This window comes from Phalacrocorax aristotelis, chromosome 13, assembly GCF_949628215.1.
Source record: "Phalacrocorax aristotelis chromosome 13, bGulAri2.1, whole genome shotgun sequence".
NCBI lineage: Eukaryota > Metazoa > Chordata > Aves > Suliformes > Phalacrocoracidae > Phalacrocorax > Phalacrocorax aristotelis.
This window is the reverse complement of record NC_134288.1, coordinates 1,273,004-1,290,328: the sequence shown is the minus strand read 5'-3', so window position 1 is coordinate 1,290,328 and position 17,325 is coordinate 1,273,004. Positions and strand designations below refer to the sequence as shown.

The window sequence follows — 17,325 nt, the reverse complement described above, 5'->3', positions numbered from 1 at the left end:
TTCCTCATTTCTGTGGTGTGCTAGCAATCTGTTTAGTATCTGTAAAATCTAGAAATTCAGCTGAAATCTGCCATCCAGCTGTCTATTCTTAACAGTCTAGTGTTGACTACTAGGCTTCCACCATAGCTTAAAAATAACTTTTTAAAATGTTTCCAGGGAGGATGAGCTATGGAAGAGCAAAATCAGTGTAGACCAGAGATGATAACACAGAAAGGCCTTGAAAACAGTTTATTACTTCAAAATGAGAGATAAACATTTACACAAGACAAGCCTTCCTAAATGCAGTGCCCCAGCTCTTGCTTATGATTCTCCTAGGATTTTCTGTTTGAGTTCAAGAGGGTAGATTTCCCTTCCTTCAGTGAGCTGACCTAAGCTGGAGGTATCGAAGCATGCCAGAACAAGGTGTTTTTCACATTCTAAGTTCTTGGTCTCTCTGTCAAGTATTGCTTAATTAGACCTATCAGGTCCTTAGCTCATAGCTGGGACAGATTGGTTAAAATGTAGAGTGCTTACCTAAACACCCCAGTGGTGGTAAGCAGCATACAGAAGGGTACATACAAAGTGATATTTGGTTTCCATGACTCAGTTTTGAAGTTACAGGAAGTATACACCATCTCAGTAGGAAAATGCGTAGAGTGGCTCCAGAACCATCCTCAGCACTGCATGGGAAGAGAAGTGTGCTGTGGCTCTTCTTTCTACATTTTGTTTTAACAAAAAAAAAAAAGCCTCAGGGAGCTACCATCTCTGAGGTCTGGCCCTAATTAATGCTTTCAAGCTTGAAATAATACACATGTACTTTTTAGACATAGTTTATGGAGCATATAGGTGTGGTGCCATAACATGCTGTTCTGTGCAGTGTATCAGAGTCCAAAAAGTGTTGTGCTGGCAGTTCACTAAGATTTTTTACTGACCAACCCACTTTAGACGTAGGAGTTTGAGCCAGCATGGATTAATGGCTGAAAATAGTACAGTAAAACTCTTAAGGTGCTAATGGGTGAGTGCTCATGAACTCTTCATAAGGAAAGGCTGCTGTACAGAGAAAGGGAGCTCTGGTGTCTTAATACTCAAACTCTAAAACCAGTGGAATTGGTTGGGAAATGGAAATGGGTCATACCTTGTTCAATTGGCTAAACTAGGAAATGCCACTGGGGACAACTGAGTACTGGCTTTGTTTTATCTCAAATATAAGTCAGCAGAAAATTACAAGCCTTACTTTTAAAGTATACAAACATTCATGTTTATATGTAACTTAAACCTAATAGCAAGAGCGGGGAAGTAAAATATATTAGATTGTATATGTTCATGTCATTCAGGCTCACTAAAATGCAGTGACTTTATACTGGGAAAGAAAATAAACTGCAAATGTTCCCATTTAGTTGAAAAAGAGAGAAAAGGAGAATACTGCCTGTAACCTGATAAGAAAACTTACCCCAGTGACACTATTCTGGCTGGCCCATATTCTCGCACCTTTGACTCGTATTATATAGCCTCAGTGAAAAGTTACTGAAACCACAGAATGCCAGGTTGGAAGGGACCTCAGGGATCATCTAGTCCAACCTTTCTAGGAAGAGCCCAGTCTAGACAAGATGGCCCAGCACCCTGTCCAGACGACTCTTAAAGGTGTCCAACGTGGCCGAGTCAACCACTCTTCCAGCCTATCCAGATCACCCTGCAGAGCAGCTCTCCCTTCTGGAGTGTCTACTTCCCCACTCAACTTGGTGTCATCTGCAAAATTCATCAGGTGACACTTGATGCCGTTATCCAGATCACTTATAAAGATGTTGAATAACACTGGGCCCAGTATCAATCCCTGGGGGACTCCACTAGTGACAGGTTGCCAGTTTGAGAAAGAGCTATTTACCACCACCCGTTGGGTGCAGCCTGTCAGCCAGTTCCCCACCCACTGCACAGACCGCTTGTCTAGGCCATAACACATCAATTTCTCCAGAAGGAGGCTGTGGGGGACCGTATCAAAGGCCTTGGAGAAGTCCAGGTAGACAATGTCCACTGCCCACCCCATGTCAACCAGGCAAGTCACTTTGTCATAGAAGGCCACCAGGTTTGTCAAGCACAATCTGCCTTTAGTGGAGCCGTGTTGGCTTTTCCCAATCACGTGCTTCAATTGACTTGTGATGGCCCCCAGGAGGATTCGTTCCATAACTTTCCCAGGGATTGAAGTAAGGCTGATGGGCCTATAGTGACCCGGATCCTCCCTCGAGCCTTTCTTGTAGATAGGGGTAACATTTGCCTTCCTCCGGTCCTCTGGGACATCCCCCGTTCCCCACGACTTCTCGAAGATCATGGAGAGTGGCCTTGCGATGACGTCAGCCAGCTCTCTCAACACCCTCAGGTGGATGGCGTCAGGGCCCATAGATTTGTGGGGGTCAAGCTCCTGTAGTAATTCCTGTACTAACTCTTCCTTCACTGATGGTGGGTCGGTGTTTGGATCAATCGGCAATTTCATGCCCAAAGCCTGGGACCCGACAGTGCTGGTAAAGACAGAGGTGAAGAAGGTGTTGAGGACCTCTGCCTTTTCAGCATCGCTGGTGACAGACTCTCCTTTTCTCTTTAACAGTGGGCCTGTGTTTTCCTCCTTCTTCTGCTTATGGTTGACGTACCTGAAGAATCCTTTCTTGTTATTTTTGACATCTACAGCCAGTTTCAATTCGAGCTGGGCTTTTGCTTTTCTAACTGCATCTCTGCACCCTCTGGCACTGCCGTTGTAGGTCTTGGCGGATAATCCTCCACTTCTCCATCTCTGGTGTGCTGCCCTTTTGGATTTGAGTAGACCCAGGAGGTCATGGTTGAGCCAAGGGGGCCTCTTGCTCCGCTTACTTCCCTTTCCTTTGTAGGGGATAAATTGGCTTTGTGCTTCCAATAGAGAGTTCTTGAAGAACTCCCAGCACTCGCTGGCTCCTTTGTCTTCCATGGAAGCCTCCCATCAAATCCCTCCCAGCTGAGCCCTGAGTGCACTGAAGTTTGCTCTTCTAAAATCCAGAACCCTTGTCTTAGAGCTGACCTTCAGCACACTCAGCAGGATCCCGAACTCCACAACATTGTGGTCACTGCAGCCAAGGCTATCACTAACCGAGATGTTACAAAGCAGGCTTTCTCGGTTTGTGAACAGCAAGTCCAGCAGTGCCTCCTTCCTGGTTGGCACATCTAACATTTGTATCAGGAAACAGTCCTCTGTGCATTCCAGGAACTTGGTGGATGGCATGCCAGCTGCCGTCCTGTTCTTCCAGCAGATGTCTGGGTAGTTGAAGTCACCCATCAGGACGAGGTTCTGTTGGCCAGAAGCTTGCTGTAGCGCCCCAAGTATCACTTCGTCGGCTTTGTCATCGTGGTTAGGAGGTTGGTAGCAGATGCCCACTGTGAGGTCCTGCTTGGAGATGACCCCTCTGACTTTAACCCAGAGACATTCGATAGAGCAGTTGCAATCACCATAGTTGACTTCGATACATTCAAGGTGTTCCTTGATGTAGGGTGCAACTCCTCCACCTCTTCTACCGTGCCTGTCTTTATGGAAGAGCCTATAACTGTCCATTGCGATCCCCCAGTTGTTTGAGGTGTCCCACCATGTTTCAGTTACTCCTATGATGTCATACCCTTCTCAGTGGGCACGGAGCGCCAGTTCCTCCTGTTTGTTACCTAGACTGCGGGCATTTGTATACATACACTTGAGGCAATTACTCTTCTGTTTCATGTCTTGGGAGACAGCTAAGGAGCCTTTGTCACCACACTGCTTGGCCTGACTTACTCCCCCATTGGACGTGCTGGTGTGAGCATTTTTGCAGCAGATCCCACCCCCCAAGTCCTTCAGTTTAAAGCCCTCCTCACCAAGTTAGCCAGCCTACTGCTGAAGATTCCCTTACCCCTTTTAGACAGGTGGATTCCATCCCTCCCTAGCGTGTTGTAGGCATTGAAGAACACCCCATTGTCATGCAACAGCTTAATTCAGGAGACTGAATGGACATCCCTTAGGCTGGATTGGGTCATTCCAGCTAGCTCTTTGCCTTTTAGGTGCAGCCATCACACCTTCAGAGGACTGAAAAACATGCCTTAGCCTTTGACTTTCTCAAGTTAAGACAATGAATAGATTAATGGTTTAAAGTCAGATTTTGGTTGTTAAAATCAAGTATCCAGTTGCAGTCATTAATTCTTTGCTTTGTGTCACTTCCTCCCGACTCCCTGCCGGGGGAGTCTTGCTTTTCTCGGTACAAATTCAGATCAGCCTTTTCTCTACTTAGCATGCACCATCCAAGTCCAGTGCTGAGTACAGATATTCCTCTTTTCTTCATAGGCTTTTTTACAGTCCTTAATCACTGTGGCATTGGATGACTGAATTTACCTTATTTACAACCTGGTAGATGAGAAGGCTCTGCTGTCTGTATTTAACAGAGCAGGGAAAGAGTTGTAGACAGAGTTGTCAGAAATCTGAACTAACTTCGGGATCTCAAAATGAAATAAGAGGGGGCTGCTTTTTATTTTCTTTTCCCCCATCCTGAGGATTTGGTGCTTTGAGCCACATCACATTCAAAACATTGACACAGTTCAATATTTAACAGCGGGGGGATTCTTAAAACAGAATTGCAGATAACTCAAATGTCTCAGACTGAAGAACGTAGGTAGGAACCTGTGTTCTTGCTAATGTGGCAAAGCTTTGGAGGGACGAAAACAGGGACACTTGTTTATACGTGGGGAAGGGTTAAGGTGCTCAGGCAGAAGAAATGTTTGGGGTGTTTCTCTTGAGCGTATATGGTCCTAGTTGTAACTTCGGCACTAAGGCACTCTGCATAAAACACGTAAGCTAGAATGCTGTCTCAAATGATTTGCTCAGCCTTTTGCAGCATTTGACAGCACTCAGAGGCGTAACCTACTCTGTGGTCAGACCTGGAGTCTTACAAAGCATGTGGGCATATGGATAAGTTACTGCAGACCTTCAAACTTGCAGTACACCAAACGTGTGCTCTATTTGCTGTGCTTGCCTGAACGTGTGGTGTCACCCTCTGAGAAAAGTCAGTTGTGAATTGCGGAGCCCAGTTCCCATGTGCTCTGATTTCCATAGCCTACAGGTCACTGTGACTGCTGTGGAACGATACCACGTGCACAGCAGTTACTACAGAGTACCTGACTGCATAGCTTGTTTGCTTGTGCTCCTTACATGCGATCCTAGTGCTTGTCCTTTCAAGGGTTTTGCATTCAAATTGATAATGGGCACCAGGACCAGACAAAACCCAACCTCATAACCAGCCTGACTTTGGTCAGGGTCGTTATGTGCATCTGGCCCTACCCGAATGCTCTCAACTCTCAGCTGTCTCCACAGGTACCCTCCTTAGTTGACAGCCTTGGTACAGCACTCGACAAACTTGCTGTAGAGTAATGGGCAGAACTTGCATGGAGTTTTCTTGTACAGGTCTTACATTTCACTGCTGTCCTGACTGCAGTCAGGCTACACAGTGCTGAAGCAGAGGGGTCTGAGGGGAGCTTTTGTGATGTTGTCAGGGGTGTTCTGGGGAACTGTGCTGAACTCTTTTTTTTTTTTTCTTCTTTTTTTTTTCTGTTTTTTGTTAACAGAATGCGGCTCGCAACTTCCAGGACTTTGACTGTCAGGTAAGACACATGCAAGAGACAAAGATCTGTGGGCAGATTCCCCGTGGCCTCATTATATAGCCTCCCCATAGCCTCTCAGCAATGCTGAGAGAGATATGAAAAAGCTCTGTATCTTATTTTTAACTCCCATTAATGTTTAATCATTACGAACTTGAATATGTCCAGTTGGTAGAAATTGCCCTTCACCCTTTCATGCCAAGCACATTGTTCTGAGCTCTCAGGTGCCGGCCTGGACTGCTCTGCTGGGTCTCTGCAACATCTCACAGGATGGCTGGTCTCCTGAAAAGCAGTTTCTCTGAGACATGCAATAAGCTGAAGAGCTGCAGCTCTGTCACATCCCATCTGGTTCACTGGCTAGGGCAGGAGGAGCCTGCGTGCTCCTGTCTGTTTGTGTTGAGAGGAGATGGAAGTCACCAAGCTGCCCCAGATACAGCACCTCTGCTTTGCCGGGGCCTGGGTCATGACAAAGCCGTGGTCGTTTTCTGGGAGGCTGTTCACCTGACCTAGTGGTGTGGAGATAAGCCTGATTGCTCTGGTTGCTGTAGGAATAATGCTTTGAGAGGAGTGGTTGTACCGCAAGCATCCAAGACAGAGGACACATTCTTTGTTAAGCAGAGCACAGCACTGAGTTTACTGGTGCATTTTGTAGAGCGCAGGCTCATTTACCATGCCGGATTACCTTGCTTCCCACTTAGCATGCTGATATACAGCCAGCAGCTTATTCTTCCTTTTCAGCTGCAGGAGGCAGCTGTGTCTGTAGCATTCTGCTTAGCACAGGATAGGCTCTCGCTCCTGTATTATACCAGTGGTGTGGCTTGGGGGTAGAGCTGTCAACATCACGTGGTAGCTTTTAATAAAAGTCTGTTGGTGTCGATGATTCCAGAAAACCTTCTGTAAGCCTGTGCAGAACAGGAGTATAATATAGTGCTAAAAGGATGGTTTGTATTTTTTCCATCTCTTGATAATAGACACTGAAAGTACACCCCATCTGGGCAGGCACATGTTACTACTGCTTTAGCTTGATTCATCGTGAATTTTAGTGTTATCTTAAAGCCTGTAAGTATAAAAATTACTAATATTAGCACGTCGTAACTTTAGTGTCTAGTCTTAGAAGCAGCAACAGTGTTAGGCAATGATTTTTCTGTTTTAATAAAGGTAGATAATGTGTTTAAAACACTTCCCTGTACTGTCTTGTCTCCGTCCGTCTGCATCTTCTCCATCTCTGCCAGAGGTACCGTATGCTCCCTTGTTGCATGGGGAATGAGTAAAAATAGATGCAATGCTTTTGAGCAAGAGCATTTGGGGAGTACAGGCATTGCCTATTGGGCTCTGTCCGCCAGGACTGGAAAGAATATAAATATAGCACCTGAGCATCTGAGCACATCAGCCTTCTCTGCAAATTCTCTAATGACCCAATAAAGCTCTGGGTTTGCCTGTTCCCTGCCTGTGAGCAGGTATGGTCTTCGGAGCTGGAATAGAGTGGGAAGGTAGGAAGGAGTGCCTGTCACAGAGCTCTGTGTCGCTGCTGCCTTTTCGCTCTCTGCTTTCCCACTGCAAGCAAAGCCTCTTTGCACCCTTCTTTAAAGAACACCCCAAATATGAAACTGTGCGAGTCTCAAAGAAACACGGTGCTGCAACCATGGACTTGTGCACTCGCCATGTCCTGGTGTGGTTGTCTTGCTCCCTGCCCGCCCCAGGGCTGAGCTGCGGGAGGAGCTGCCAAGGGGCTCTCAGGAGCCCTGAGAAGGATGTGCTTGTTGCTTTTCTGTGCTTTGATGTAGATCAGCAGTGAGCTGGTGGCCATGGCAACAGTTGGGCAGGAGACAAGATGTTCCTTCCAGTAGCCCTCTTGGTAATTAATTTAGAGTATCTTTTTTAGCAAGAAGTTAACATAGTGTCTCTTGTGACTGTAAATGTTGTCCCAGCCTCACCTTCCTCCTGAATCTTTCCCTACAAGGTGTGGTTTCAGGGCACACCTGGCTTGCCCCACCCCCGCCCCCATCCTACCTAAAAAGTGGGCTGGAGTAAGTCTCTGTGTGAAATCTGTTAGAGAGGGTGGATGGTGCGTTGGGTCCTTGGATTTTCTGCCTGAGTTGCTAATACCAGGAACAGTACTTAAACTTGGAGCTGGAGCTCTTCTCTTGTCCTGTGAAAAATTACTGCTGCTTTTTAATCTGGCAAAGCATATCTGGCTGCCACGTTCAGGCCTCTGCGGATTGGTGTGTCTTTACTTACCAGTGTTTGAGAAGGGAGAATTCAAAGCGAGGAAGTTGGCTAGGACGTTCAGAGGAAGGGAGGTCCTGTGTGTGAAGAGAGACTTAAAAGCACTTAGCCTGAGGCGAAGGCTTCATTTGTCCAGAATTTCAGAGGAAGGAATAGCCTTGGGGAGGATCGCAATTTTACAAGAACAGGCACAAACTGGCCACATATTCATGAAGGCTGATAACTGGAAGATTGTTTCCAGTTACAGTGCAGTGAAGTTGTCGATCACCTTCCAATAACAGTAACATCTGCAAGGGACCTGGTGAGTTTTAAGGCAAAATTTAGGGGGGTTGTGGGATGGTTTATAATATCTTACACGTTGTAGTGTTTGCAGTATGAGACCATGGCATCAGTGATGCAAGACCTGCATTTCAGACCTTTTTGTTTTTTCTAATAGCCAAAAAAAAAAAAAAAAAGCTGTTTTAAACGGAGATAAAGCTGTGGCTTTGCATGGGGCCGACCACATCCTGGACTGCGCTTGCAGGGCTGCAGCCAGCAGGGTGAGGGAAGGGGGTGCTCTCTGTTAGCACTGCGGGCAGCCCTGTTGACAGTGCAGGTCCACTTTGAGCTCCCCAATACAAGACATTGACATACTGGAGTGAGTCCAGTATTATTTCAGCCTGTGTTATTCTGTGCCCTTGGCCATGAGGTGATTTGCTGTAAGTCCATCCCAGGCCCTGCAGAGCTCTGCCTTGGGTACAGCCAGAGCAGTATCACAGCCAGCCTCAGTGTTCTTCGTGCGGTGCCTCTAGACATCCTTCTGTCTGCAAGCCTGAGTTTCAAAATATTTTCTGCAGTTGATCCATGCTTATGACTGGGAGAAGTGTTTAGTTTAATTGCAGCTCACAAGCATGTCACTAGTACTGTCAGTGCCTCTGAATTGTGTAGTGCCAGGCACATGGTTAGGTGTGCTGTTTTATGTAAAGCTTTGGCATGTCACTTTTCAGGGTAACATTTAAGGTTTGTAAGATCTTTTCTTCCTTGGGGGAAAATGGGTGATGCTGTTGTGAATTTCTATTGATTTCCCAGGGTGTTTGTTTTTAGTTTTGAATAACTTGGTAGGATCAGATCTGGGCAAAGTCAAGAGAGCAAGCATCCTCTTGCTTCTGAAATTTTTGTTGCTCTGGGTTAATGTGGTATGAAGAAGCTTTTAGCTTTTCAGGTACAGGTGCCCTGGTTTTCTTAAACTGTTCATCTACAAGCAACCGCAATTAACCCTGACAAATAACAGATTGCCTGGGCATCAGCTGAAACAGCCCCCACGTAATCTGATAACCATTTGCAATGGAGATAAAAAGGAGAGCTAGCATGGTGGCTTAGGGGTCTCTATCAATATGAATCTAGGTTATTCTCAGAAATAAAATGTATTAACCTATATCTGAGAGCTACATTTGACTTGAAAGCTGTATGAACCCTAATGAAATCTAGGCTTGGTGTCTTCTGATGTTCACAGGCAGATGGTGGATTAAATGGTCTGGGTCGCTGACGGACAGATGGTGTGGTGACCTAGACAGTTAATAGAGCTGTGCTTGTGCTTTTATTATTACTTGCAGACCCTCTTTAGCTGCTTTGAGAAGTAGAAGTTCTGTGTTAGCCTAAGTCTCTCTCCCCTTTTTCCAGGTGATTTGCTTTAAATACCAGTGAAGAAATATGCTGATACATTTGTAAAACTATCCAAATAAATCTGCATTATGTTTCAGTTTGACATAAGCTAGCATTTGATCTGATCTGTAGCTAGTACTTCCCTGCTGCTGCCTCCCACCTACATGAAGGGAGACAAGTGTTTTGCTCTCCTGCACGCACCATGCTGAAGAGGACCTGGGGTGTGGAGATGGGTCTGGGATTTGGCAGAATATTTGCAGAAAGCTTACAAGGTATGGAAGCAGTGGGAATAAGTAAGTCCAGGACCTGCATAGTTCAGCTGAAACGGAAAAGACAAGACATGCATAAACTCATGGAGGAAAGAAATTAAAGTTTCCTTGTACAAACACTTGCTACACATTGCTGGAATTCATTGAATATGTAGTTACTCGGTGCTGCCTGTGCCCGGGTAAAACACAGCAAAATGTTAGAAGAGTAACAACAGACCTCAGTGAGGAGTTTTCTGCCACTTTTTTTTCACTGATTCAATTTTGGAGTTCTTCTACAAGTACATTTGTCTGAAGCTTTTTTCATCTGCATTTTTAAAAGTTTGCTTGTCCTTGCCCAATCTATATTTTTGCTTGCTGTGCAGTAGGAGATGGTATTCTGCTATTGGGAGGTTATGTCCCATCATGTGCATTTGCTGGTGTCATAGATGTTGAATCGAAACTGTGTTCATTTTTTAATGAAATAATTAAAGCCAGCTTGTGATTACTACACAGTGGTGTTGAATACAAGATGTTTTAAAGCATCTTCTGTTTATTGCACTGAAATAACATGAAACATTAGCACTTTGAGGAAGTTTTGCTCTCTCTGTATGAATAACAAGGGAGCTGTTCTTGCCAGCATCAAAATGTTTTGTCTGGACCATTGTTCATCTGATTTGTACGATGGATTCTTTTGTTCTCTTGTTCAAAGTGCTAGAGTGAAATTAATTAAAACACAGGAGTTGGTTTGATGTAGAAAGCAAGTTTTTTTAATGCCTACTAAATTAGGAGCTGCCCCTAATCTTATTAAAACCAGTGTCACCACTAATTTGACTTCTGCTGACATCACAGCAATGAATACTGTAAAGCTAAAAATTATTAAAATGGAATTTTATTTTGGAAATTTTTTTCATTATTCTTATTTCTTGAGAAGCTTTTCCTCTGATTACTCCTACACTGGCTTTCCATCTAGAAACTGTTTTCTGTAAAACTGCAGTGTTGAGTTCTGGAAAGCTTTTGCTAGCTGGACTTGGACTGAAACCTGATTTTTATTTTTAAATGTATGAGCACAATCCTTCCATGGGGTTTACTTAAATGTTACTTTTGCTTTCTGTATGCTTGTGACAACAGTGTGCTAAAGAGGCTGATTATGCAGATGTGGCATCTTAAGTTTTTGTGCTTTTTTTGTTCTTGTCAGTGAGCTCTTACAGAAAAGCAGATGTGTATGTGCTTTAGGTTGAGAAAGGGATTTCCCTCATTCCTCCATTCAGGAAGTGAATGGTGCCTTTCCACTAACATGACTGATCTGTTTCCCTCCATTATACAACACCTGTTAATCAGAGCAGCTAATGAGTAATTACAGTAATAGTTGTAACTCAATGCAGTTAGACTCAGTTCTAGTTCCGAAGGACATTGAAGGTTTGGAGACACAGAACATGGCTCTGCTTTCTCTTCTTCAGATTTTCAGATGTTCGTGGTCTTCAGCAAGATACCAAAATGTAGTTTGGCACATCATGTCAGCAGGTGGAAACTGGGTCCCTGGCCTATCTTCCAGGTTGCCTTTAGGGGTTAAGATGATCTGGGGTCTGGTAGTCATACAAAATATTTTTAGCCTTGCCTATTAGGGCATTCAGATCTTCCTCGTGTGGGATTCAGGTTTACAAAGGCTGTGTGCCTGCAGGTTGTGGCACCCTGAGCCCACTGTCCAGTGGATGGAAGAGCAGTAGAGGCATCAGCCTGTCCTATCCACAGACCATGGAGAAGACTGCAATCTGATGCTCCACTGACTCCAAATAGTGGTGCAGAGTGCTGGAAAAAAACAACCCACTGCCAGACTTGGGCAGATGAGAGCTGTTCTGCAAGTGGTTTAATTCACCCTGAACTATTATAGATCTAGGCAGGTCCAATTCCTGCATTAGCTGGGGAAGTGGGGATGTACCCTCGGAGCAGGAGTAAGAAGCACCATGTGTTCCTAAGTCTGTGCTGGATGCCTTGCTCATGACGTTGGATACTTGAATGGAGTGCAAGGAAGTTGTGGCTTTAACTGCTTCTTGTAATGCATGGGCAGGGCAGGAGATAGAGAAGTACATCTTGCTCCATCTCCAACATGTAGGTGTTGTCATTAATTGCTTATTGGTCTCAATTTGTGGTGTTGCAGGAGCTCGTAATCTCTGATTTGGGAGCACAAACCCAACCTGTTGGCTGTACTCCTGTTGCAGGTCACTTGACTTCAGTTTACTTGGCTGCAGAGCCGGTATCTGTTCGCTAGCAGAATCTGTGTTTTGGTGACTTGCCATTTCTCTGGCTGACACGGAGCATTAGAAAGAGTTACAGATGTGCGCTAGGTCTGTCCTTCAGCATTGCCTGCCTTTGGAACAGGAACACACAAAGGCTTGTTTGTATGTACAGCAATAGGTTGGGGATAGCCCCGCAGCACCTTTGTCCCCTGATGTTTTTGTGTTTGTGTAACCAGATTACGCACCTGGTTCTTATGCTGCTCTGGATTCTCACCCAGCATTTCTCTAATTTAAGACTTAATACAATTACACAAAGTACTAGCAACCATTGCCTGCTTGCATAGATCATTTTGTGTTTTCTATTAATAAACTTCTGCTCTGTATGGAAATGAATAATTTAGTTCAAGATCTTGCTTTAGAACTGATTTAGGCTTGCTTCCCACGCAGCTGTCTCCTTCAGCTCTACTATTTCCAGACTAGTTTTGCACAGAGAGGACGTGGTAAGCACTTACCTTGCAATTGCGTTAAGGTCTGTGGTACTGTAATGGTAAGAGTTACCAGATGGTGATGTTTTACAGTCTTATAATATTTTTTTTCTTAGCTAATAGTCATAGTATTGTCTTTTTTAGTAATGTGTAGAAATTTGAGGGCAGCTGTTAGGCAAGACATTGGAATCTCTGATCTTGCCATGGTTAACAGCTGCGGTAGTTTGCCTGAGGAGCATGCTGCAATTGTTTTCCACCTTTGCCAAGACTGGCAAAGATAACACAGGGTATATAATGGCTGTAGTTACAGTGTCACTGGAAAAGGGGGAAAACTGACCTGAGTAATCTGCATGTCCTCCATCTCACAGCAATGCGGCAGTGGAAGTATTCTTTGCCTTAGGTGAACCAGGATCTGAGTGTCCTTAAGCTGAATGATTTTTTTGGGATGTTTCTAGTCCTCTGCTAGTACAGACATTTGACAAGCTTGAACAGAATGTGAGCAACAGATACCTTGCTGCTCTGTGTTCTAGCAGATTCAAGTTTAAAAAAAAAATTGAAGGGATTTCACAGATGCGTTCTTTATGTCAGCCTCCAAATTAAATCAGTTCTCAGTTTTTCCAAGGAATTAATTTTGAACTTTGATCAGCTTCACATTGGGAGTAAAACTCATCTGGTAATGCCAAAAAAGAAGCTTAATAAATTAGTTGTAAAAAGCACTGGTAGTATGAATTCTTATCATTAGTTATTCCCACTGTGAAAAAAAAATGGTTTACTTCAGACTTTTAAAACTGAAGCTCTGGATCACGCTCTGATCTGGAGCTGAGGGAGCGTGGCTGGAATTTGGACCGTTGCAGTCTGGCACCCAGGTACCTCTGTTCGCTGCCTGGGACTCTCTGGAGCTCAGTGCATTAACACCTCTGGAGCTGCTGTTGGATGCCACATTCCCTCACTTAGAAATATTGTTCTTAATATGGGAGATTCTCTGTGGCACTTGTCAGTGGCACTGTCATTGCTTCCCTTTCTGGCCAAAGACAGAGGCTGGCAGTCAGAGATGGTTCCCCCATTTGAACCTTTTGCCACCTGGGCATGCACCCACTTCTCATAATCAGTAAATTGAGACGTCAGCAGTCGTAGGTGGGTGTGTGTTTTCCTCCTCAGTTTAAGAATCATTCAAAGATTTAAGGACAAATAGGGTAATGTCCCAGTCTAGTCTGACCCTCTGCAAACCCCCAGCCTGGAATACCTCCCAGCAGTTCCTGCTTGTGTTTAATCTCAAATGTTTTAAAGCTGCTGTTGGGTTGTGTATTATCACCTCCTGATGTCCGAGCCTTTATGGTTCACACACATCTCATTTTCTAAAGCGTAGGGCTCTAACTAAAAGCAGGCATTCTCAGGAGCTGGGACCATAAGGCATATAGCAAAAATCACAGGGCTGTCAGCGATGGTTAGTAGCATTGGTGGCCTTTCTCTGGCTGCTGTCTGCTTTTCTGCCCAACCCGTACCTTAGAGTATATCTCAACAGTATAGCTAAGGCAAGTCGGTGCTTCTGCCACTGTGTGTGCACTCGCAGCGCTTACCTTCCATCCAAATGGAAGGATCCTGTGGTTGCAGGGTCAGTTGCTGTGGTTTCCCGATGTAGTGGGACAGCAAACGCAGCCCTGCACTCCCACTTACAGGTTTCCGTGAGACCATCAGCTCACTGGGCATGGGGCAGGACAGAGGGACAAGCAAAGTATTCTTTTGGATAGCATTTCTTCAAGTCAGCCAATCCGTAACAAAAGGCGCACTCAAAATCTCAGTTTTGTTTTGCTTCTGCCAGTGGTTATTGTATTCTTGTCTGAGATCACAGAAGAGAATTGAGGTCCCTCTTGGTGACACTGACAGTGGAACACTAATACCTGGATACAGTGTACAGGAAGGAGAAGGTAGATGCAGGTGGTGGTACAGGGTGCAGGTGGATGTTAAAGGAAGCTTGTTGATCTGATTTGGCTCTAACTAATGTCAGTGAATACCTTAGGTTCCCTTTAGACTGAAATCCCAGGCCCAAGTAAGAAATTTGTTTTGCTTGTAATTATGTGAGTGCCCAAGATGGTGATCGGAGAAGCTACAAGGCTAGGATACAGAACAAGAGTAGGAAGCTTCAGCTGCCCTGTGTGAGTTAGGCAGATGGGGCTGTGGAACATGACACCAGTATTCCATGTAGGCTGCAAACTTCAATGGAGCAACAAGTTAGGGAGCCCCAGGGAGGAGAAGGCGTCATTGTCGTGATTCTGAGAAAGGCAGAGAAATGTGTTCAAAACAGTGTCTTCAGAGACATGCTCTGTGATGGGAACCATAATGTGCTCCAGGTCAACATCCGGGGAGGGGGGACGGATGGACGGACACAACAAACCCAAAAACAAACATAGAAAACTTCACTGGTTTTGCACTAAAACTTGAAAACAAGAACTGCACAGAAATTGAGAAGCTTATTGAAAATAAGCTAAGCAGAGAGCAAATGCCCCCATCTATCACAGCAGACATGAGAAATGGTGCAGAGAAGCCAGCGTGACTAAGCAGAAGGGCATGGAGGCTATTGAAAACAAAAAAGCATTTTTCAAAAAGCTGGAGAAAATGGAAAAGGTTACAAACTGTAGCAGTTAAATATATTGACAGAACAAAGCAGGCAAAGGGGGATTTTGAGAGCTGACTTGCAAAGGGGGGGAAAAAAACAGTCCTGTTTCAAACCATCAGAAATAGAACCATGTGTGAGTTTGGAGAGTGCTAAGGCTGTGTCAGGCTCTGAAAGGAGAGCTCAGGGAAGACTGAGCTGTAGCAGAAAAACTAAATCTATTTTTTCTGCGCACAAGCTTGCCATGGAGCAGCTCACAGAGGTTTCCATGCTGGAATGCTCTTTGTGGGGAGTCAGCAGGGTCCCGGCTTTAAACTGCAACGCCTGTTGCATCAACCCAGGAGTTTTAAATGAGTTTAAGAATGAAATAGTTCAGTTGTTTAGTGAGAGACTATGCTTCTCTGTTGAGGCTGCTGTGGTGCCCAAGGACTGCAGTGCTTCACCTGTAACACAATTTTTAAAACAGATCCCAGAGGAGTTCTGAGAATTCACTGACCTGCTGTACCAGACAGACTGATAGAACTGGCAAGGAGTATAGTGGATGAATTGCACGGATAAGTATTGGGAAAGGGTCAATGTGGTTTTTGTAAATTGGGATTCTTTGAAGGAGTCAGTAACCGTACAAATAAAGGCAATTCAGTTGATGGTTGGATTTCCAAAAGACAAGACCCCCTACCAGAAGGGGTCCTAAGACATATGTCTTAAGAGACTTAGGTGGTCATGCAAGAGGAGAGGTCCTTTCACAGATGAAATATTGATTAAAAAAGAAAGAACCCCAGCAATTATTTTCACAGTTGCTTGAGATAAGTAGAGGAGCACCTTAGAGGTCTGTGTTGGGACCTCTGCTGCTTAAATCTGCTTTTAAATCATCTGGAAAAAGTGATGGAAGGTGCAATGACAAACTTTACCTGCCTTTGGGTGCACATAGTGTGATGCACATTGACTAAAACCATTCCACAGTAGACTATAAAAGGGTGGGCTCAGAGCTGCTGATAACCCGGAGGCATAAGGCCTTAACATTGCAAGAAATGAGTGAAAATGTCAGCTCAGGGCTCATGGCTTTCAACACAGCAAATAAATTCTTGTTTATCAGGAACAGAGAACAAAGCGACCTGATTGTGCTACCGTGTAAATCCACAGCACGCCTACATGTATTTGACATTCTGCCAGCCCTCTTGTCTCAGGAAGGAAAAGCACAATGGAGCAGTTTTGGAGAACAGGTCATAAAAAAAGCTGCTGTGCCAGGACTGGCCAGATAGTCGAGAGCACATCAGCCCAGAAGGGGTTACGTGAAGGGGAACAAGCTGTTAGGTCATCAGTGCTGTGGGTTATGGAAGTGGGATCAGTTGTTCTCCTCTTCCAAACCAAGGACTGGGGGATCTCCTGCAAAACCAGCAGACACAAGGTGGGGAATAAAGTGGTTCTTCACCCCACACATCCTTAAGCTTTGGCTTTTCTGGTCACAGGTGAGGCAGATGCCAGAGGCATAGGTAGCAGGGGGTGACTGCCCAGTTCTCAGATGAGAGAGTCAAAGTCTCTTTAACCTACAGATTGTTGGAGGTTGGGAAAATTAAGGGAAACTGCTACAAGATGCAAGTGTTTGAGAAATATCACTACATGCTTGCTCTATTTTATTTTTCCACAAGCATACACTCTTAGACTAGGAGGCTGGCTGGGCCTTTTGTCTGACCAGCTGCAGGTGGTCTCTGTACCTCCTGATCCTCCTCCATCGTTGCTCTTCTCTGTGCCCTGCGGGAACTGCTAGTTTTTGAAGCGATGGTTCCCAGCTTATTTGAGTGTATCAGCAGTAGCTGCCTGCACAGGCTCATGTCTCTGCTTTCTCCCCAGCAGCACGCTGCTGTTTGGCATGTGTGCATCACAACCTTTATGCCTGTGGCCAGCAAGAGCAGGCTGACAAGACTGAGGCTGCTTCTGCTGCTGAGTTCCCATTTATAGCAGGTTGTCTGCAGCTGCTGTTTATTTTTTACTTACTGTACAAATAAGGGCAGAAGATAAAATCTCTCCACAGAAACCTCTGATAGTTTCCAGTCCCTAAGTGAAAATTAAATTTTATCAAGCTTTTCAAAACCCAACTGCAGATCATCATCAACTCTCACATTCATCTACCTTATTTTGCAGACTGAACATTTAAAGTCTGGCTCTTCCCTGGCCACATCTTTTCCACCTGCCTTCTCCTATCACTGCTTCCCTGCACTATGGGCCAGATCAGTGTTCAGACCATAGCTGGAGTTAGACAGCTGCGAGGTAAC

General features: G+C 44.9%; 1 protein-coding gene across 3 annotated transcripts in view; it reads left to right on the top strand.

Moving 5' to 3' along the window:
* The window catches only part of NDRG3 (NDRG family member 3), a 68,974-nt gene that overhangs the window by 33,554 nt on the left and 18,095 nt on the right, over window positions 1-17,325 (top strand). The window contains exon 3 of one of the 3 annotated variants that reach the window (XM_075108597.1): window positions 5,578-5,613. The exons of 1 other annotated variant lie outside the window; for it this stretch is intronic. In XM_075108597.1, coding sequence (XP_074964698.1) covers window positions 5,578-5,613 — 36 coding nt within the window. Of the gene's footprint in view, window positions 1-5,577; window positions 5,614-7,948; window positions 8,138-17,325 lie in introns of those variants that run through there. One more of the 3 variants, XM_075108599.1, reaches the window with a different exon arrangement.